At 54.6% G+C, this 21,588-nt stretch overlaps 1 protein-coding gene across 6 annotated transcripts in view; it reads right to left on the reverse strand.

The window, feature by feature from the left end:
- Positions 1–21,588, reverse strand: part of RGS3 (regulator of G protein signaling 3) — a 136,772-nt gene that overhangs the window by 84,071 nt on the left and 31,113 nt on the right. For 3 of the 6 annotated variants that reach the window (XM_061163365.1, XM_061163366.1, XM_061163369.1), the window contains exons 6-13: positions 18,015–18,075; positions 16,590–16,680; positions 15,911–15,966; positions 9,283–9,364; positions 8,422–8,527; positions 6,833–7,184; positions 5,904–5,943; positions 482–678 (exon numbers count right to left, since the gene is read on the reverse strand). In XM_061163365.1, the coding sequence (XP_061019348.1) occupies positions 482–678; positions 5,904–5,943; positions 6,833–7,184; positions 8,422–8,527; positions 9,283–9,364; positions 15,911–15,966; positions 16,590–16,680; positions 18,015–18,075 (985 nt within the window). Of the gene's footprint in view, positions 1–481; positions 679–5,903; positions 5,944–6,832; positions 7,185–8,421; positions 8,528–9,282; positions 9,365–13,090; positions 13,241–15,910; positions 15,967–16,589; positions 16,681–18,014; positions 18,076–21,588 lie in introns of those variants that run through there. The other 3 variants (XM_061163367.1, XM_061163368.1, XM_061163372.1) reach the window with 3 other exon arrangements.

Raw genomic sequence — 21,588 nt, forward strand, 5'->3', positions numbered from 1 at the left:
GAAGAGAAGGAAAACAAGAAAAAAATAGGAGAAGGGAAATCTAAATAGTCTCAGGCCGCCAGCTAGTACGGGCCAGACGTGTTTGCTAAGACCAAGGAGACCAGACAAGAGGCCAGACCTCAAGGCTCGCTCGCTCGGTCGTCTCCAAACAACAAAGCGCTGCAGGAGCCAGGAACAGAAGCCTCGGCACACAGGCCCTGCGAGATACAACAGGCAACTGCAGCCTGCCTGCAGTGTCCCCAGAGAAAGGGGATCGGGAGCGGGACCCCCATGATGTCGAGCCTCCCGCCCCCACTCTCCCGTTCCTCCTCCTGGAAGCCTCTGCTCCCTCAGTATCACCCCCAGCATCCTGAGCCCCGAAGCTTTTTGGCTTTCCCCCAGTCCTGGAACGAGACACCATCTCTGAGTCCCAGACTGAAGGGCCCTCTCTCTCTCTCTCACCTCCCCCAAAGGGAGCCCTGGGGCTCGGCCGTCAGCTCACCTGGACAAAGACGGGGAACACCAGGACCTTGGGGGCCAGGGTGACGTAGGTGCCGTAGCTTGAGTGCGGGGTGTGCGGCCTCATGACGGGGCAGTTCTGGTAGTTCCCGTGGCCCTTCATGGTCTGCACCGTCTTCATCAGCCGACACTTCTTCCCCAGGCCCGTGTAAGACTTCCCTTTACTGGGACTCCCTGATTCTGTGCGACAGAGATGGGAGTGCACTGTGAGGCATCGCCTCTGCGGAAACGGGGTGCACGGTCTCAGTCCATCAGTTGCCATTTCCAACGGCATCTACCTTGAGCCCGGCCCTGAGTGAGGTGCTGAGAAGATGGGGAGACCTCGGAAGGCAGTCTCTCTCACACTGCGGGAGGGATACTGACATGCAAACCTCCACCTCCAGGGTGAGGACAGGGCGGGGAACTGCCACCTATGATAAAGGTGGCCCAGGACCCGAATCAGGCCTAGTGGTTTCGCCTCGTAATTTTAAAAATCAGAAAGTCTCTCAGATTTGAAAAATCAGAAGATCTGGCCTCACCAGGCCCACAGGCCACATCAAGCCATCAGTCAGCTGCAGCGCTCCGGATGGCAGAGCACGTGTGCTCCGGCTGGCCCGCATCCCCACCCTGGGCACACCCAGCACTGCTGGCCTATTTCACTGCCTCCCAGGTCCCTCAAACAAAGAGAGTGGAGGGCCTGTCTCCGCAGCGATAGCAGAGACAGTGCACTTTCCTAGGACATGTGGGGTCGGCCCTCAACTAGCCAAGGGAGCTGGAGCAGCCTGGCTGACTGAGTCAGTCTGGGATAAGGGGTGGCACTGCCGCTCCAGTTACCGGGGAAGCCCACCAGCTCTGAGCCAGAGAAGAAAAGAAAGAAAAGAAGGGGCTTCCCCGGTGGCTTAGACAGTAAAGAATCTGCCTGCAATGCAGGAGACCTGGGTTTGATCCCTGGGTGGGGAAGATCCCCTGGAGATGGGAATGGCTACCCACTCCAGTATTCTTGCCTGGAGAATTTCATGGACAGAGGAGCCTGGCAGGCTACAGTCCATGGGGTCACAAAGAGTCAGACATGACCAAGCCAGAGGGCTGCACCCAAATCCCACTTCTCTGCTCCCCGCTTGGTAACCACCAGCAACTCACTTCCCCGCTCAGACTCTTGGTTTCCTCACTGCAGTACCAAGCTCATGGGGCGGCCATGAGGACTAAATGAGATGCTCCAAGTGAAGCCCCTAGAACAATGCCTGGGACCTGGAAAGGGCGCCATAAAAGTGAGCTGCTAACTCATTGTGGTTCTTGTTGTGATTCCTCCACTTGGAAAAGGAAGTTGATCATGTGCTCCAGGGATACTGGAAATCCTCGGCTTCATCACAGACAGGAAATACTCCCTGGCTTGGCCATCAGAAATTATTCTCATCAGAAAAGAAAGAAGAGAGGAGAAACGAGAGAAAGAGAATGAACCGACCCCAGGGAAGAGAGCAGAGGGCTACAGGGAGTCCCTCTATAAGGGGACACGGCAGGACACATGCCCTCCACTGGACAAGGAGTGGCACACAGGTCTTTATTGTGTCTCATCCAATGGGCAGAGGTGCACAACACGGAGTATCTAAAAAGTCAGGAATTCTTGGACATAAGCAAGTAGGAGACAAACTCCGAGGTACTCAAGCTCCACACACATCTGAACCCCTTCCAAGAATCCCTGCTGCCAGGCAGGCAACTAACCAGCCCTTCCTGATCTGCTTGCCCAGCCCACTAGGTCTCCTTCCACCACCCCCAATTCTGGCAACCAGGGAGTGAACAGGTGACCTGACCCCAGCTATATCTCGGGGAAGCTCCCCACCGACGCACAGTCCAGGGCCTCAGAGGAAAAACCAGCTTGGAAGGTTTCACACTTGCTTCCTCCGCCCACCCCCTGCTCCTTCTCACAGAGAAAGGTGAGAAAAACAAGTCACCCCCACCCCCCACATACACACACACATACAAGTGACCACCCATTGCAGCAGTATCTTGGGGCAGCGCTCAAACTATAATAACCTAAACCACTTCCTGCCTCTTCAAGGAGTTACTTAGAGAAGAAATAGCATGAGCCCAGGATGGAGGTAGGGGCCAGATGCACCGCCAGACACTTTCGCAGCTCCTCATCTGCTCTGACCCTGGACGTCAGCCCCTGAGGGCTCTGTGCTGGCAGCCTCTGCTCAAAGAACCCATCTCGGCCCTCAAGCTCTGCACTGGGCTTGAGTTGGACCAGACACCTGAACTAGAGCACTGGCCCCCTCGGAGACTGTGCACTCTGAACAGGCTCCATCGCCTTCTTAGCCAGAGTGTTCTCCACTGCAAAGTAGAGATAATGCAGACTGCTACTGCAAAGTAGAGATAATGCAGACTGCTACCTTGCCTGAGCCAGGGCAGGTGGGGGCTCCCACAAGAGACCTGATGGGCCAGGGTTTGGTGAATGGTACCAGAGTCTGAGGGCATGAAGATTATAAACCCAAGTCAATGAATAATCTACTCATCAAGGCTGGCATTAAGAGGAGGATGCTGGCCACAAACCGTAGCATGAATGGGGCTCCCAGGGTCAGTCTGGAACTGACCTAGTCTAATCTGACACAACCAAGCCTAGACCAGACAAGGTGAAACCACACTGGACTGACAAGGCAAAATAGACCCAACTTAGAGGGGTTGGGTTTGCTAATGCCAAAATCTGGGTCCTGTGTGCTCCGGTCTGACATTTAAAGGCATCCACTTCTTTCCTTCCCGAGCCCAGCTGCACAGGGCATCATAGAATCTTCGCCTTGGGCCTACAAAGTCATGAATAAGCCACTCGATACATACCCCTGCCTTCGGGAGGGAAGCAGTCCCATTTTATAGATAAGGCAACTGAGGCCTGGAGTGACTGGAGGACTTGCCCAAGGTCATCTGAACAGTAACTGGTACAAAGTGGGATCACCCCAACCTATGTGGTATGTCTTCATGTCCCCTGTCCACACACCCTGGATAATGTGTAGCAAGTGGGCTTGATTCTTCAAAACTGATGTTTGAAGTATCTGTTTTAAAGAAACAGTCCAAGTTGTAACCTGACTACCCGAGCTCTGTGAAAGCAAACTCCTTAACTTCCCTCCTGCTACCACTTACACCCTCTGGTCCAAACCCCAATCCACCCCTTCAACACCTGCTTCACTGACCAAGCAGAGTAATTACTCAGCTTCTGAGGAGAGCCCTGGCAGCCATTCCACCCCAGCAGCAGAGAATCTGAGGCTGGGCCACCTTCACAGGGCAGGGGACAATGCCGGGGCATCAGCGGGTTGGGAGAAAATGCCAATGACAAGCAGGCAAGCACTTCAGGCCCCAGAAGGGCACCAGACCCTGTTCAACTCAGGTCGGCTCAACCTACTCTCCTGAGAGCAGGCCAGGAGGCCAGGCAGCCCGGCCAGAGGAGGGGACAGAAGCTGGCATGCTGGTGACAGCCTTTGCCTCTGGAGACCCCTAAGTGCATTTAAGGGAAGGTCTGTGCCCTGAATTCCACCCCTTCCTCTGAACCCAAGGACCAGGAGCCAGGAACGCAGGATCCCTGGTAAAGAGAAAAAACGTCCTTGAATCCCCAAATAATTATTCTCATGAAGAATAAGTGAAGTCAGATCAAGTTCTTAACATAATGCATTCAGAAGTTACCATTGTTATTAACAGCATCATCATTTCCTCACTTGTCCCTCTCCCACGGCCTGCATGACCGTGCCCGTCTGGGTTTGCTAAGTACTGTACTGTCAGAGGGGAACCGAAACCTGGATAGGAGTTGGGAGGACACAAGGAGGCATCTCTCGAGGAGGATCCACACCTGCCCGCCTCCGGGGACACACCTGTCCAGCTCCCTTCCCCGCCGAGCAGTCTGCAAACCCTCAGCGGCAACCGAAGTCACTCCCCTCAGTCGGTCACTCAATTAAAATTCTGTTGCGTACCTGCTGTCTGTCAGGCCCTGGGACCAGCATCACACACATGGAGAGGAGCAGGCCTAGGCCCTGCCCTTAATGGGGTCACCGTTTAGCAGTGACGTCTCCTCTTTAACGTAATGCACCAACTAAAAGCTTTCTTTAAAACTCAGTGTTGAAACATTATCAGACTTCTCTCCGGAAGGAACACGGATTCACTTACAAACAGTCAAGCCCAGATACCCAAATGCCCCACCTGGAGAGAATGAAGATGTCTTCCATTCTCAACCCTGAGCCTGGTGGCAGTCCTTTCCCCCCCCAAAAGACACCTGCTCTCAGCAAGCATCTTCATGCTACTGACAGAGGGGACTGGGAGGGAGCAGGTCAGCAAGGGGCTGGGAAAAAGCCATTCTCAAGGCAGGAGGTCAAAGGACATTCTGTGGGCTCTGAAGCAAGGGCCCAAGGAAATCAGGGTCAGTATCATGGACCACCAGGCAAGGCTGGTCTCAGCCTTCCAGATCCCATCTGGCCTTCAGCCAGTGCAGAAAGGACCTAAAAGAATGCCCAGCCCACTCCAGCATCAACTCTGACACTTCAGGCCTCCTGGGAGAAGGTGCTGGCTTTGAGATCAGCTTCTCTCCCTGGTCCTTAAAAAACTAAGGCCAGGATTTTCTGGACAAGAGAGAAAAATCCATTCAAACAGCAGAGACGTTTGTGCACTTCAAAGACAACTATCTTCTGTGTCGCATCGCTCAGTAAACAGGCTGCTACTCAAAACCATTATCTCCCCTCATCCCTCCTGACAACCCTCTAAAGTAGGAATTATCAGCCCTGTTTTATAGATAAAGAAACTGAGGTTCAGTGAGGGGTCATGAGTTGTTTAAACTCACACAACTCCAATTTGAGACCTCCCAGCTCTGAATTCCATGCCTCTTTCCTGGGTCAGCCTGACCATGGTCCATACAGCACCTTACACTTAGTAACACTGGTTGAGGGGCTTCCCTGGTGGCTCAGTGATAAAGAATCTGCCTGCAATGCAGGAGATGCAGGAGACTCGGGTTCAATCCCTGGGTCAGGAAGATCCCCTGGAGGAGGGCATGGCAACCCACTCCAGTAATCTTGTCTGCAGAATCCCATGGACAGAGAAGCCTGGTGAGCTGCAGCCCACAGGGTTGCAAAGAGTCGAACGTGATTGAAGAGGCTGAGCACACGCACAGACAACATTGGCTGAATCTCAGCTGAACGCCTGAGTTCTGAACACCGTCTCCTAGACTGCTCTGGAAAGATGCCCTCGCCTCCTTCTCAGTTCAGGATCCGAGGAAGAAAGACATTGGCTCAGTGAGGAAGGAGAGGTCTCAAGAGGAGACAGTCTATGTCAGTCTGCGGGTGGGGTGGGGGGGAGGGGGTCCTGACACTGTTGGGAAGGCCTCCCAGGCAGAGGAGGAGGCAGGGCCTGGCCTCTCAGCTGACCTCGCCATCTCTCAGGGGCTCGGAGCGCAGACTCACCTTCGGGGATGGCGTCCTCCTGGTACACAGGCCGCAGGAGCTGCAATGGAAAGACAGAGAACCCCTCAGCCCAGCCACGGGGCTGACAACCAGGCAGGCGGCTCAGCCCTGGCCTCAGGATAGGACAGCAGCCCCTCCGGGCATAAGGGCAAAACCATCATCTGGCTAAGGAGCCGAGAGGAGGCTTGTAGGGAACACAGGCTCTGGAATCCTCCAGAATGTTTGAGTGTAGTGAGGCTTTAGCTGTCATCGAGTTTAACCCCTGGGCTGGATCCCCAACGTCCTCAATGGTAACTTGTTCCAAAGCATGTGCTGGGGAACACTGGCCTTAGGGATGCTAACAACTCTGCCACAAAGGGGGACACCATCAGGGGCGTTTGGGAACCACTCGGGCGAACAGGGGTGAACCACCTTCTTCACTGCAGATGCCCTCAGAGCCTCAAACAGGTGAATGCACACTGGACATCTGCTCCAAGTGGAAGACAGCAGGAGGTATTTCTCAAGCTTTTTTGACCTCAGGACACATTTTCCCCAGAATATCTCAGGGAAACAGTGTCTTGGAATACACACACACCATCATCCCACCGCACCATCTTGAAGTTCCTTCGACAGGCGCTCACTGCCCACCATGTGGCCCATTCTGCTATGGAAAAGTGTCTGGCAGAAGGCGCCTCCTTCTTTCGAGGTTGAAACCTTCCACCCCGTGACGTCCCCTGGTCCTGGATCTGTGCCCTGAGACCACAAAGACCCACCTGCTCTCTCTGCCCAGGACAGCCCGACAGGACGGCCCTGTGGACGGCTTACCCCGCGTCCCTGCTCCCTACGCCGAGCCCCTGGGAGGCTCCTCCCAACACAGCTGAGTCCTTGCCTCTTCCTGGCTTCACTCAGGGAGCCCGGCCCTTCACCTTCCCAGAACCGGCCGTCCATACCTGGCTCCCGGGGTTCAGTGGGGCCAGGATGATGTAGTTGGGGTCGGTGGGGGCCGTGGCGCGGGACAGCGCGGGCAGGGTGTGCTGGCTCCCACGCTTGGTCAGCTCCGTGTAGCGCTCCCAGCCGCCGAGCAGCAGCCCGTCCGCGCTGTCACATACCAGGTGACAGCTATGGCGGTGCTCCGGCCGGGCCTGGGCCCCGTGTGTGCAGTTCTTCTCCCGCTTATTGGGGGGCGACAGGAGGTCGAGGGTCGACTTGCAGGAGGCCCGTCGCAGGACCCCTCCATCTGGCCCGGGCTTGACCTGGGGGACCATGCGCCATACAAGCAGGATGATCTCGCTGGGGCAGCTCCTGGAAGTGGCAGGGAGCGGGAATCACAAAGAGACGTTGAGTCTGCTGCTGCTGCTGCTAAGTCGCTTCAGTCATGTCCGACTCTGTGCGACCCCATAGACGGCAGCCCACCAGGCTGCTCCGTCCCTGGGATTCTCCAGGCAAGAACACTGGAGCGGGTTGCCATTTCCTTCTCCGATGCATGCATGCATGCTAAGCCGCTTCAGTCGTGACCGACTCTGTGCGACCCCATGGACAGCAGCCCACCAGGCTCCTCAGCCCACGGGATTCTCCAGGCAAAAATACTGGAGTGGGTTGCCATTTCCTTCTCTGGAAGTTGAGTCTGGGGGAGACCAAAGTAAGGCAGGGTAGGGTCCTCCGGGGGCAGAAAGAAAGAGAGGGGAAGTGGGCAGGGGAAGCCTCAGTGCTAGAACAGGAAAGGATGCAGAGGTCAGCTAAAGCAGACACAGCAAAGGGGTCCCTGAGGTCAATTCGAGTTGACTGGCAGGGGCCGGGAAGGGCATTGGTAATAAAGAAAGAAGACCAGATTCAACTAGTGATGTTCCTCCTGAACACAAGGTACAAGCAAGCAAGCCACCTGTGTAAACCCCTTACCTAGTCATTCTGGAAGCAAACCGAAAATGGGGCTGTAACTCAGAGGGTCAAAACTGAGGGGTCCCATACAGTTTAAGTCTTCCCTGGTGGCTAGATGGTAAAGACTCTGCCTGCGATGCAGGAGACTTGAGTTCAATCCCTGGGTGGGAAAGACCCCTGGAGAAGGAAATGGCAACCCATTCCAGTATTCTTGCCTGGAGAATCCCATGGACTGGTGGGCTACAGTCCATGGGGTTGCACAGAGTCAAACACGACTGAGCCGCTAACACCACGTATCAGGATACATTTTAAAGAATAACTTTAATTATACAACTGAAAAAAACGTCTACACAGCCTAGAAAACAGAGGGCTTGGCTCTGAGGTAGCAGAACTAATGAGCTCAAGCAGAAAGCGACCCCTTGGAGCCACGCCATGAACCACAGGGTGTGTCTAAGAGCTTCTTCCCCACTGTTTGCTCTGGGATTCAAATTCACTTGGAGCGTAAACCTTCCAGTTTCAGGCCAAGTAACTGATTTCCGGAGGAGCAAAGCAAATGGCTCGCAGCTGTGAAGGAGGGACGGGCCAGGCGCGTGCCCAGGGCTGGGGAGGGGAGGGGAGGTGCAAGGCAGCCCCAGGCCCCAGGCCGCCCACCGCCCCCGGTCACCGGATCTCGTGGGCCAGCTCCACGCATTTCCAGTGCTCCACGGGCCTCTCGTTCAGCCGAAGCACCGTGTCCAGCTGCTGCAGCCCTGCCCGCTCTGCCGGGCCCCCTGCAGGGACAAAGAAAACTCCTGGAGCCCACGATCCCCTCAGAGGGCCTGGGTCCTTTGCCTCCACGGTGACCTTGGACAAGGACCGCTCCCCTGCTTCTTCATCTGTGAATGAGGGCCTGACCTCGGGGGTGCTCAGGAAGGATCTTGAAGGGAGGCTCCCCTTTGCCTTCATTTCCTCCCTGCCTGCAGACCCAGTACTGGCTGACCTCTCTGCTGCCCACCTCCCCGCCAGGCCCCCCTCCCTCCCCAGGACCTCCCACCCTTCGAGAACCCTTCCTTGCTGCCAGGCTCAAGGCAAAGGGGGCACCCAGATCGCCACATCCCAGCTTCTCCTCTTAGGATGCTCACTCTGTGACTAGGAGAGGTCTTTTCTTTGTGAAAAGTAGAGAGGGAATGACTATTTTAAAGGCTCATCAGGCTGGACTAGGATAAAATACTGACTCCAAATCAAGTTCATAAATGACTCTCATTTTCCCATGCAGCCATTACTGAAAATATAGGTTTAGTTCCTATTTGAAATGATTGGGAAACAAAATATAAAAGCCTATCTTCACTTTGATTAAAAACAAAACAAAACAAAAAAAGAGTAGGTGTATTTTCACAGACCTCACTTTCATCTGTGGCCATTTAAAAATATTATTCTTTTCATTTTGAAAGGCCAGGACACTTCAGTCCGGGTTGGGGCTGCCCTTTCAGTTCCAACATCTTGTTTGCTAAGCCCGGGGCCGCCATCACCCAAGATGCTCACTCACCGGAATCCACAGCCTGGACTCGGACCGGAGAGTCACAGCAGATGGTGAAGCCAAAGCCGTCCTTCCCCCGTGGGATGGTGATCTAGGACACAACCCTGCCCAGTTAATCCCAGAAGCCGGGAGGCTGTCGCCTCTGCTCCAAGGTCGGGAAGCCCACGGGCCCCACCCCAGAGCCACCTTCCTCTCCAAGGTTTCTGGAGCCAAGAAGGAGGCTGGCCGGCCCCTCGCTGCCCCTATCTCGGCCCAGGCGTCTTGAGCACTGGGTTGTGGGCCAAGTAGGAAGGCCGGGAGCTCAGGAGCTAAGCCAGGTCTGGGACCGACAGAGCCCTGGAAGGGCGCATCTCACCATCTCCAGCCCTGGCAGACATGTGACTTAGCCCTTCACCTGAGGGCCTGCCGCACTGCCTGGCTCCACCTCGCCTGTGCCCCACTGCTTGCTCGGTCCTTTTCTCATTCCCCCAGTGGCTCATGGTGCATCGGCCCAGGGCTGGCCCTGCACCGAGGGCCCAGAGACGAGGCTGACCTGCCGGCTGACTTCCCAGAACACAAGGGCGGGAAGACAGGGATGCACACACTCACTCTCAGGCCAGGGGGCGGGGGCCACATCCTGGGAGGGTCTCAGGGCCATCAACCATCAGGGCTTCCAAGTATCCAGTGAGGGCTCCCAGGTGAGGGGCAAGTGAGGGCACAGTCCCGGCTGATCCTGAACCAGCCAGTGACCTCCCTGTGGCCTGCGTGCGTGGCAGTCCACAGCCCCTCCTTTCAGGAGTACCCTGAGAGGGCCCTGCCATCTGCATGCTCCTCTCAAAAGCAACAGGCAATTCCTGGGCTTATGTAGATCTCTCCAAAGCAAAGCAGGACATGATTAGCCTTAGAGCAAAAGGTGAGGAGGGTGCTAGGAAGACTCCTCTGTGCTTTGACTTTAGAAGACAGGCTTGGTGCACAGAGCCAGCCAGCGCTCCGTTCGTGAGGATGGCATGGCAGTGTCCCACCAGCAGTGGGCCACTGGTTTAGTTCAGGGTGGCCTTGCTGCATGCCCTCTCTGCGCACCCCAGTTAGGCTTTGGGGGGAGTGCAGAAGGCCCAGCCCCTGCTCATTCCAAGAGCAATTCCTGGTTGCTCAGAGCAGGGCTCTGAGAGCCACAGATTAAGGCAGCTGAAGTCAGAAAAGGGGTCTGGCTCCCTGGACGTGGGGTGGGCCCTGGTGCAGCATCGGGAAAGGGCACCCCCATCCCCACCCCAGGCAGGCTGAGAAGGAAGCCAGCTCAGCAACCCTGGAGGAGCTCAAGGGTCATGGCCTTGTGTGGAGACTTCTATCTCCTTCCTTTAGGGGCTGCCTCTTCCAGGTTGGGTGCCTGGCATTCACCTGCCAGTTGACCCAAAGGCCAGGCATGGGAAAGGGGAGGGCCAGGGAGCCTGGGGCGGCCAAGGCACTTGGATGCTGTCAGGAGGCCCCTGAGGCTCTGCTTCCCACCAGCCCTGGGCCTGGATTCAAAGTGAGTTTGTAAAACAGGAAATCTGACAGACAAGGGGAAGGGGGGGCGGGCAGGAAAATACCCCGTTCCCATAAGAATTCTGGGAAAACACACAGCTAAGGCAGGAAGAGAAAAAAATGGAAAGAAAGAAAGAAAAACAAACTCTAGAGTGAGTGTGGAAAGCCCGGGCTGAAACCAAGGGACGATGACAGGAGACCAGTCCACTCCAGGTGACCAGTGGGGACTTTAGGGGCCTCAGGGCGACCCTCAACCCAGGCCGAAGCTGGGATGCCAGCACTTTCCCCATCTCCCCAGCGACAGCCATGGCCCCTCCTGCCGCAGGCACGGCTCTGGAAAACAGGTCCCAGCACCCAGTGCTGACGGTCTGGGGACAGGCCTCCAGGGCTGGACCTGGAGAGCAGGAGGGTGCGCCAACAAAGCAGCCTGCTCCCCACATCCAGGCAGGACTGTGGGCAGGAGACCCTTCTGCCTTTCTCGGCACCAGCCTGAGCAGAGCCAGTCCAGGTAACAGTCCAGGCCAGCTGGGAAGAGGGCAAGAAGAGAGCGTGTGTGCTCGATGCGAAGGGCAAGATTGGGAGAAGGAAGCAGGATCATGCTCTGTCTGTCGTGACCACCAACCTCACTGACAGTCTCCAGAGAATGTGATCATCACTGCAGCCCTGATGCAGGGCTAGTTTTAGTCTGCCCGTTTAACAGAGAAGAAGACCAAGGTCTAAAGCAAATGAAGCTCTTGGGGTCAGGAGGCAAGGGGAGCAGCCCTGCCCTAGCTCTGGGATCTCAGCGACTCCTAGCAGAGGCCATCCTTCCGGGGTGGGTCTTGCTGCTTCCTGTCCAGAGCAGGAATTGCTACTGCTCCCAGATCTCTCCCATGCCAGCACCTCCTGCCTAGTTTCAGACCCTCTATCATGCCTAGATTTCAACCCCAATCCCTAAATGCCACATTTATTGAACACCCTGCACCAGGCACTTCACACACATTCCACTTACTCTCACGGGCATCCTCACATCATCACCCTATTCCACTGATGGGAAGACTGAGGGTCAGGGAGGTAAACATCGTGCACAAGAGCCAGAGCTCAAAAAGGGCCGAACTGGATGACAGCCTGGGTCTGGCACAAAGCTAGTGCCCTCAACCCTGCACCACATTCTCACAGAGGATCCGTTTGGAACTTCAGTCTCGGAGCCCTGGGCACAGACCAGGGGCATTCATGCCTGACCCTATTCTGACTGCCAGCAAGCCCCGGTCCTCAGACCTGTGGTCCCACATGACCGAGGGCTTCTCAACCTCCCATCCAGCGCCCCCTCTGCCTCACCACCCTGCCACCCAGTTGCCAGTGTCCCCAGGGCTGTTCCACAGGCTCTGGAGGGTGGGAGGGCCCTGAGAGCTGGGGACTGCAGAGAGAAGACACATGTCCCACATGAGGTGCAGGAGGCCCCCTCTGAGCATCTCCCCAGACCTCAGCCTGCCTGTTTGAAAGAGTTCATGACCCAGATTCCAGTCTGTTTATTAAAACACAGAGGGACGTTGTATACTAAAGAGTCATCCCAGAGTCCTATCAGCTTGGATACTCCCAAAATCTGGACATCCCATGCCTTCACCCTGCCTACATCATGCCTTTTTAATAAGAAAAAAATGTCCCTCACATTTCCAGAAGAGTCCCGGGGGCTGAGGGATCATCCTTCCCACGCTGCCCCACATCCTAACAGTGGAGCCTCAGAGGCAAACCCTCGTAGTGAAGCTGAGCTCCAGAGTCAGAGGACTCTGGACCCACCTCAAGGCATCACAGCTACCGGGGAGGAGAAACATGTGTGCATACAGACACAGCCTATCTCACACACAAGCACACACCAACACAGGCTAAAACACAATCACATATACACGACACAAGACAGGCACTGCCGTCCCATCAGAGGTAGGAAAAGTTAGCCAAAAAAACCCCCAAAAAACACATATCCGGTTGCTCAGCCACCTAGCCACTTTCAATCTTGGGCCGGAGATGCTGTTTGTAATGCACACTCCCCCCAAATAAAAGTGACAGAAAATCAACTAGACGGCTCAGCTCAGACACCACCCTGCCAGTGGTCAGGATGGCACAGAGCTGGCCTCGGCTCTGTGGAGGCCTCTAGGGAGGGGCGGCAGGTACAGGCTACTTGGGGTCCGGTTCTTGCCTCTGTCCTCCCCCCAGGTCACAATGAACCTGTGAGGGGCAGGAGGAGGGAAGGAAGGCCCTGCGGGGAGAGAAGCCCTTCTTGGGGAGCCCCCACCCCTGACCCCCTAAAGACACCCCCCTGCCCCAGGGGCCAAGCACCCACCTGCCGGTAGCGGCGCTCCGAACACACCTTGCAGAGCCCATTGAAGCGGTTCATGACTGCGGGTCCTGCCTCGGCTGCCGCCCCATGAAAACCCGGCTCTCCCCACAGCGGTGGGAGCCCGCACTGCGCCCCGTCAGCCTGGCATGACCGCCCTGGGAAGCCCGCCCCGCAGAAGAATGGCAGGAAATCACCTCTCACCTCCCCAAGCCCTGTCTGTGCTGTGTGCCTCTGCACGATAAGCCCGAAGGCTTCCTGAAACCTCCGAATGACAAGGAAGAGGGAGAGTTTTATATTAAAATTCCTGTCAACTAGTTAGTATTCCCCCGGCCCTGGCGGGGATAGGGCGCCTTTGTTCTGGCTGCATTCTCCGCCATGGGCCACTTTGTGATTCCAGTGTTCTCACAAACACCCCTGGCTGGAGGAGAACCCAGGCAGAAAACGCGGCCCACTCTAACAACGCCGCCTCCCCCTGCAAATCCCAGGGTCCTCAGTAGCAAACACAGGTAACTAACTCAGCCTAAGGACTTAAGGATGCTTGGGACGGGGTGGGGTGGGGGTTGCACCCACAGACTTTCCATGTCAAGACAGGAAATACAAAACATTTGGAGTCTGCCTGCCACCCAGAAGGCACTTAAAAGTCAGTTTTCCCATCCATGGACACGGCCTGCTTTAAGGATCTGATGTGAAAGTGTTAGTCGCTCCGACGTGTCCGACTCTTCAGCAACCCCATAGACTATAGCCCGCCAGGTTCCTCTGTCCATAGGATTTCCCAGGCAAGAACACTGGACTGGGTTGCCATTTGATGACAGACCATAAAGTCAAGTCAGGAAGGGATTTCCAGTCACTAGATAATCCAGCCCCCTCCCTTTACTGGTGAAGAAGTGGGGGCCTGGAGCCACTGAGATGACAAGCAGGGCGGGATGGAGCTGGGATCAGAGCCCCAGTCTCGATCTCTGACTTGTAGAGCAGAGCCTGGGGAGCAGAGAGCCCCCTCCACCCACCTCAGGAAAACCACCCCGCCACTCACATCCTTGATGCCAGAGAGGGTCCCTCAGTCCAGCCCAGCTTTGGTTGCTGTGACAGTGGACAGGTCACCCCGGTTTCCCAGCCTCCATCACCCCATGCACACCTCTCAGGGTTCTCCCTGTGCCCTCACCAAGCCTCTGACAATCACCCCCACCTTGCTGGGTCCTACAGCCATCTCCGAGTGTACAAGCTCAGGAAAATCAAACACACCTCGCAACAACGCGTCTGTGTGAAAAGTCCAGCCCGAAGTAGGACTCTCCCAGGCCACCTAGAAACCTGCAGTGTTGATGCTCATGCAGTTCCCATGAATCCCCAGGCAGGTTCCCAGGTCCCCATCCTCTCTGTGCTCAGCATGAACAGAGAAGGGCCTTTCAGCTCCCCCACTGAAGCTAGAGGAAAGCTCTGAAACTCGGCACGGAGCCACAGAAAACAGAGACCTGGCAAGTTACTCTAATACTGTGCTATCCTATATGGCAGCGATTAGACACAAGTGCAGTTGAAATTAAAATTAATTCAAATTGAATAAAATTTAAAATTCAGGTCTTTGTTCATACTAGCCACATTTCAAACACTCAGTAGCCATAGGTAGCTAGTGGTTGCCCTACTGAACATCACAGCTCTCGACTGTACACTCCATGAGGACAGGGACCTCTGAACTGTGGACAGCTACAGGTTAGCACCTGGCACAAGGCCTGGCCCATGTAGATGTTCAATAAATATCTAATGAATGAGGCACTTTCCTGGGGGTCCAGTGGCTAAGACTCTGCACCCCCAAAGTAGGGGGAGCCAGGTTCAATCCCCCGTCAGGGAACTAGATTCCACACGCGGCAACTCAAGATCCCACATGCTGCAACTAAGATCCAGCACAGCCAAATAAATAAATATTAAAAAAAAAAAAAAATGAATGAATGAATGATTTGAGTAAATGAAAGGGGAAATGTCTTAGAGATAATAATACACCTAAATGTCATATGTGCTCACGGAAAACACTCACTGTCCTGTTTTCCCAACTAGGCCACTTGCAGGAGGCAGCCATACCTGAAGCCGTAATTCAGATGCTACCTCTGCTACTTGCTGGCGTGTGGCTTGTGGAGAGTGACCTAACATCTCTGAACCTCACATATCCCGCTCATCTGGGGAATTGATAGTTAACAACCACCTCAGAGGCAGCAGCGAGGGTCACGTTAGGGAAAAACAGCGGGCCTGCTTCCGCGCTGGGAGCTTGTTTCTCCCTGTCTGAGTTGTTAGGGAAAACCAGAGATCACCTCCCATGGCTGGCAAAGAGACGGATTTGGATAAATATCCCAGAATCCCCATGGGAAGGCTCCTCTCCAGAGTCGAAGCCCTAAAGAAGCGAGAACCCATCTCATGGTCCCGTGACAGCCACTCCACGACACCGGTGGGGGCAGAGGGCCAAACCTGAAGGGGAGCTGGGTCATAACACCGGGGGGGGGGGGGGTGGGGAAGCAAGGGTATGAGGGAACCTCGGGAAGGAGGACTCGACTTCAAGAGACCGGAAGTCAGTACGACCCAGATGCCTCCATCTCCAGTGACCGGGACCTGGCTCTCTCCCTATTGCTGCATCAAGTGTGAGTAACCCGAGGAAAGCAGAGAAATAACCTCTTAAAAATGCACAACTTGCTGGGTCTCCAAGCACCAAGTGACTTGGAATTTCACACACCAAACGCTGCCTTGTTCAGGGGTCTCCTGGGCCAACGGACTGACCAGAAGTAGGTTAGAACCCAGAGCAGTGCTCAGGGCCCGTCAGTCCTGCCCGGGCTTGGGTCCACCTACCTTGAGTTTCTCCCCGTTCTCAGCATCCTCACCTCCCGGCATGCTCAACAACGGTTCTAGAAGGTGACACAGCAGAGTCAGAAAGTCTCTACTGGCATCTAAGTACCCGTCCCACAGACCACCCAGAGGCCCAGGCCAGGGTGCCAGGCCCACGTGGTGGCCCAGTCACTGCTGGCCTCCAGGGCGTGGTAGTGCCCCAGCTCAGGCCAGGCAGAGGTCAGGTGCCAGATCTGCATGCAGGAAGGGCAGAGCACAAGGAGAAAATCCTCAGGCCCCACAGCAGGGCCCACACGGCCTGTCTGCAGAGGTGGGCACCCCAAGGTCAGCCAGGCAGCCTGTAGGAGTTCCTGAGATCACTGACCCTGAGGAGGGGGCCATGCAGGAAGGTCCAGAAGCCCAGCCCTCCATGATCTAGAGGCCAGCGGAGCTGAGCCACTTGGGATCAGGCCACAACCCTCTCCAAGGAAAGCCTGACCAGATAAGTAAAGGCGTCATGGACACGAGGCTACATTCTAGCAGGTGCCTCTGAGAAGTTCCTGGACCCAGGGTCTGAAGGCGGCCTGGGGTGAGGTGACTCATGCCACAAAACACAGTGATGGATGCTACTATGCAGGAAGGGAGGAGGGGAGCCCTGGGCCAGCAGAGTATCTGGGCAGAACTAAAGGTGGTGTGCATGTACCTCTCAGGGGCCGCAGTCTCCGCCTGGCCACCTTCAGGTGTTTGGTCCGGCCCAGGTCCTCCCCCAGCAGGTAGTACCAGCCATTGATCTCCTGTCATGGGAGAAGACGTGACATTCTCAGAGGAGGCAGAGGGCATGGGGCAGGCAGCCCCCAATCCGCTGAGTGCCTCCCTCAGGAGCAGAATCTCTGCAGGGACAGACACGCAAGCCTCCCTTCCACAAATGTGGAAGATGTGGGAGATGCCATGTCTTCCCCTTCCAACAAGCCCTCCCTGATGCTCCAGGCAGAGCTGGTCCTCCCCTTTGCTGAATTCCCACTGTCTCTTGTCCCTGAAGAACAAGTCAACTCACAGGCCCGCCTCCCCAGCTAGGCTGTCCAAGGCTCTGTGATGTGCCTAGCATTGTTCCTAGTACACATAAAGTGAAAGTGTTGGTCGCTCATTCATGTCTAACTCTATGCGATCCCATGGACTGTAGCCTGCCAGGCTCCTCTGTTCATGGAACTCTCCAGGCAAGAGTACTGGAGTAGGTTGCCATTTCCTTCTCCAGGGGATCTTCTCAATCCAGGGATCAAAGCCAGGCCTCCCACATTGCATGCAAATTCTTTACCGTCTGAGCCACCAGAAAAGCCTGGTACACAGAAGGAGCAAAATAAAGGCTGACAAAACAGAAGGGAGGAGAACAGGCAGCCTGAGGCTCCTGAGCAGGCTCCAGGTGGGGGTGGAAGGACATCTCCACCCAAGAAGGAAAGCCAAGGCTGCAGTTAAGATATTTGGGACCCACATGCAGAACAGAGTCCTCAGCCACCTACCCCAGACTCCACTTCCAAGACACAGAGCTGAGTGGCAGGATGGAGCAGGCCACCAGGACGTCTCCAGGGATGTGCGAGAGGAGCACTCCCTTCCCTGCTCAAAAGCCTCCAGTGTGGGGAGTACAGGCCAAGTAGAGATGGGTAAGGGTCTGGCCACCCAGAGACAGGGGCCTCCAGATCCCAGAGTCCTCACCTGCCTGAAGGAAAGCTCCACCAGGACACTCACTCCATCCCCAAGCACGTGAGAGGCCCAGAAACACAAGACCTGGCCCACAACATCAAGGGGACTCCAGAACAGACCACAAGAAGCACCCAGTCTTCATCCTCCAGGGTAGGGAGTACTCTGAGCTCCGAAGGACCTGCCTGTGTCCTTAGAGAAGACACCAGACCCAGAGTCTCCTGGGAAGACTTGGAGCCGCCTGACAACTGGTCTCTGATATGAAAGAGCTAAGACGGGGGAGCCATGGTCACGCAGGTGACAAACAGTGTGGTCTCAGTGGGGCACCATCTCACAGACAGAAGCCCCGCCCCAGGGCTTCCAGACAAAGGCCCCTGCCCTGTACCAGCCCCAGCCTAGATGGCCTGATTCTACCAGAAGCTTCCCTCGCACCCACCTTGTCCGGAGTCAGGAGGGACTTCACCCCGAAGCTCATGCAGCCGATAAGTCCACTCTGTCTGGGAGAACAAAGTATGCTCACTTCAGCACCTTCTCATTGCGCTATATGAGGAGGTCGACTCTAGAGTGTAACATAGGTTTGCCTGGTGCACTGCAGTTTACAAAGCACTTTTACCTGCATCATCTCATTTGATCTTTCCAACTCTGTGAGTTAGGCTGGAGTGGAGCTATTCTCTCCATTTCACAAAGGAAAAAAGCTGAGGCTGAGTTGATCCCCTTCCTAACGTCACAGGACTTACAGTAGTTGAGCCCCATGGGAAACCCATCAGAGAAGCTCGGAGCTACTTTGGAGGTCTGAGCTGTTCTGGTGCTGTAGGTCTGAAGAGCTGGTCCCCACAGGGAATTTCAGCTCCCACATCAGCTGGTGATGCTGAATTCAGGAGAAAAGTGATGGGACCTAAAGCTCAAGAAGCTTTGTCTTGGGTCCAGGCAGGAGCTGGTTAGTGCTTGGATGGTTTCAAATCAAGGTTCAAACAGATCTGACACACCGAAGTTCCCAATACCAATCCGGCTTGACTGCCAGCTGGGCAAGCAGACCTGAGCCAGGGTCAGGACTCGTGGGAATGTCATGCTGCGTCAACAGGCTTGAGTTTGGTTGGATCCTACTTGACGAAGAGTGATTCAAAGTTCCTGAAAAATGTTCATCGCTGAGTTCCAATGTCCAAGAATCAGGGACTGATTGATACTTGGCAGCTTTCAAAAACAATAGTATGTGCTGTGTGCTTAGTCACTCAGTCATGTCCAACTCTTTCTGACCCCGTGGACTGAAGCATGCCAGGCTCCTCTGTCCTTAGGGATTCTCCAGGCAAAAATACTGGAATGGGCTGCCCTGCCCTCCTCCAGGGGATCTTCCCAACCTAGGGATCGAAACCCAGGTCTCCCGCATTGCGGGCAGATTCATTACCAACTGAACCACCAAGGAAGCCCAAGAATGACAGTATAGATGGACATTACTGAAATGCAAAAAATAATCTTGCTATTATGAGCAAAAAGCAAGTTTACAAATCTATAGATTAATGAGAAAGATGCCCACCAAAATATTAACAATAGTTGTATCTGGTAGGTGGGATAAGAAAGGGTTTTGTTTTCTCCTTTGAGTTTTTTAGCATTTTTAAATTTTCACAGGGAACAAGAGCTTCTTTCAGAATCAGAAAAAAAAAACAAAAAAAACAGTATAAATGTATTTGAAAGTATTCTATTCTACCACATCTTTCTCTAGCCTAACACTAGATTTGGTTTTTCCCCCGCCTCTCTTTTCTTCTCTCTTAGCACATCCCCAAGTCAGTCACCTTCAGAGACTGGTTTAATATTAACAGCTATTAATCGAGAAACAACACAGGTATTAACTCTGGAGCAGAAGGGACTTCTCTGATGATCCAGTGGTTAAGGATCTGTCTTGCAGGGCAAGAGAGACGGATTCGATCCCTGGTCAGGGAACTAAAATCCCACTACCACAGAGCAACTAAGCCAGTGTGTTGCAACTAGAGAGCCCACCTGCTGCAACTACTAAAGCCTGCACACTCTGGAGGGCATGCGGTGTAAACCAGAGAATCTGTGCTTTGCAACAAAAGATCCCACATGATGCGATGAAGATCCCACAGGCTGCCATTACAACTCGACACAGCCAAATAAATAGATAAATATTAAAAAATAAAAAGACTGGAGTGGAACCTTGACGGTTGACTTCAACATCTGAGGGACCCACATGGACGAAGGAGTCAGCATGTTCTGGGGAAGGTGCAATTTCCAAGCCAAGGATGGAAAAAACTGCCTGGACCGAACTAACTCCCTGGAGATGAGCCTCCCCGGAGACTGGGCAATGGGGGGGCCTGAGCCGGTCCACTGAACCCCCTGAAGAGCCTGTCTGAGTCTTGTGCCCCAGAGCCTGCTCCCGGGCTCCAGGCCCAGTAGGTCCAAGGTGGGGTCTGGACATGGACGTCTGGAGAAAGCCATCCAAGGGAGCCTGCCCCGGCGAGCACCAGAGGTCTACACTGTCTTTACAAATACATTTTGTTTGGATTCTCCAGAAAGGGTGGTGGCGGCCTACCACCTGAAAGCTTAAGCAAAACAAAATGGGTTCTCGCAGATAGCCAAGCCGAGCGAGGGGCAGGGAGGCAGGATGACGGCCGCTGATCCCCAGGCCCGGCGCCCCTCCCTGCAGAGGCTCACTCTGCACCGGGCCCTGTCTCACCAGCTGCTCTCATTCTGCTACTCCTCACCCTGCACGTTCTCTTCCTGCCCCCCTTTCCTGCAGCCTGGGCTGCACGCGTGCTCCCTCCCCCTTGCCAGCCCCCTCCCATCTCACCAGGCCGGATTAATCATCTCCCCCTGGAGGACGGTGCAGTCACTCCATTAAAGCCACCCGTCCCCGTCCACGCCCCCACCCACCACCAAAAACAAACCCTCCTCCCTCCTGGCGCGTGGCCAAGATGGCACTAATGGAGGGGCAGCCGCAGTGACCAACACAAGTGGCGGCCACTGACCTGAGCTGCCGCTCCAGAAAAGCCTTGTCAAGACTTTGCCAAAGTCCTCATCACGGATTTCATTTTGTTTGTCAACACATTCAAGAGCAACCCAGCTGGTATCCAGGTGCCCACACTGCCTTGCTATACACTTTCCTTTCACCCTGGGTACGGCTGTAACTGCCTAAATCTCCCAGGCACAATGCTTTAGCTGTAATAAAGGCTGCCTCTTCCTGCTCTTCAATAAGTGGAGTTTTCATCCCCTGGTGCTCAGAGAATGCTAAATGGCTGATAGCCTCCCATGAGCTTTGTTTCCTGCGAAGGGGCCTCCAATGATTTCATGATAATTCAGGCCCAGCAAATTGTCACAATCAATGTCCGTAACAGGAACCTCTAAGTGTTCTTCGATTAGCTACTCCTGAAGCCTGTTTTTAAAAACCTTTAGAAGAAGAAAGACTTCTTTTATGCACAACCTGAACACATGGCAATCTACTGGTCAAGTAATAAACTTGGGAACTGTTGATCGCCTGAAATTTCGCTAGGCGCAGAGTCTCAGGGGCCAAGACTTGGGCACTTCTGAAGGCTGAACCCTGAACTTGGTGAAGATTTGACAAATGGATGAATCCATCATTCCTATGTTGGCAGGCACTGGGCAAGGAGCCCCAGCATTAAGGAAACAAGACAAACACTCAGGAATTTAAACAGCAGTTCAAGGCAGCAATACAAGGGATGTCACTAGACGGGGTGAGATTGACAGATGAGCAGTGCCGGCAATAAATGCTGAATGCTCAGAGAGGCAAGAAGTGGTTTAGAATTGAGATATTCAAAGAAGGTCTAAGGAGTTCAGCCAGAGAGAATGAAAGGAAGAGCATTTCAGGCAAAGGGAACAGCTGGTACAAAGGCTCAGAGGTAAGGCTTCATGGAGCATTCATGGGCAATAGTACAGCCAGGCCTCCATGTGCAAGGATGAGGAACCCATGGATATGGAGGACCAACCGTACTACCCCACTTTATAGAAGGGACTTGAGCATATATGGATTTTGGTATCCA

This window comes from Dama dama, chromosome 16, assembly GCF_033118175.1.
Source record: "Dama dama isolate Ldn47 chromosome 16, ASM3311817v1, whole genome shotgun sequence".
NCBI lineage: Eukaryota > Metazoa > Chordata > Mammalia > Artiodactyla > Cervidae > Dama > Dama dama.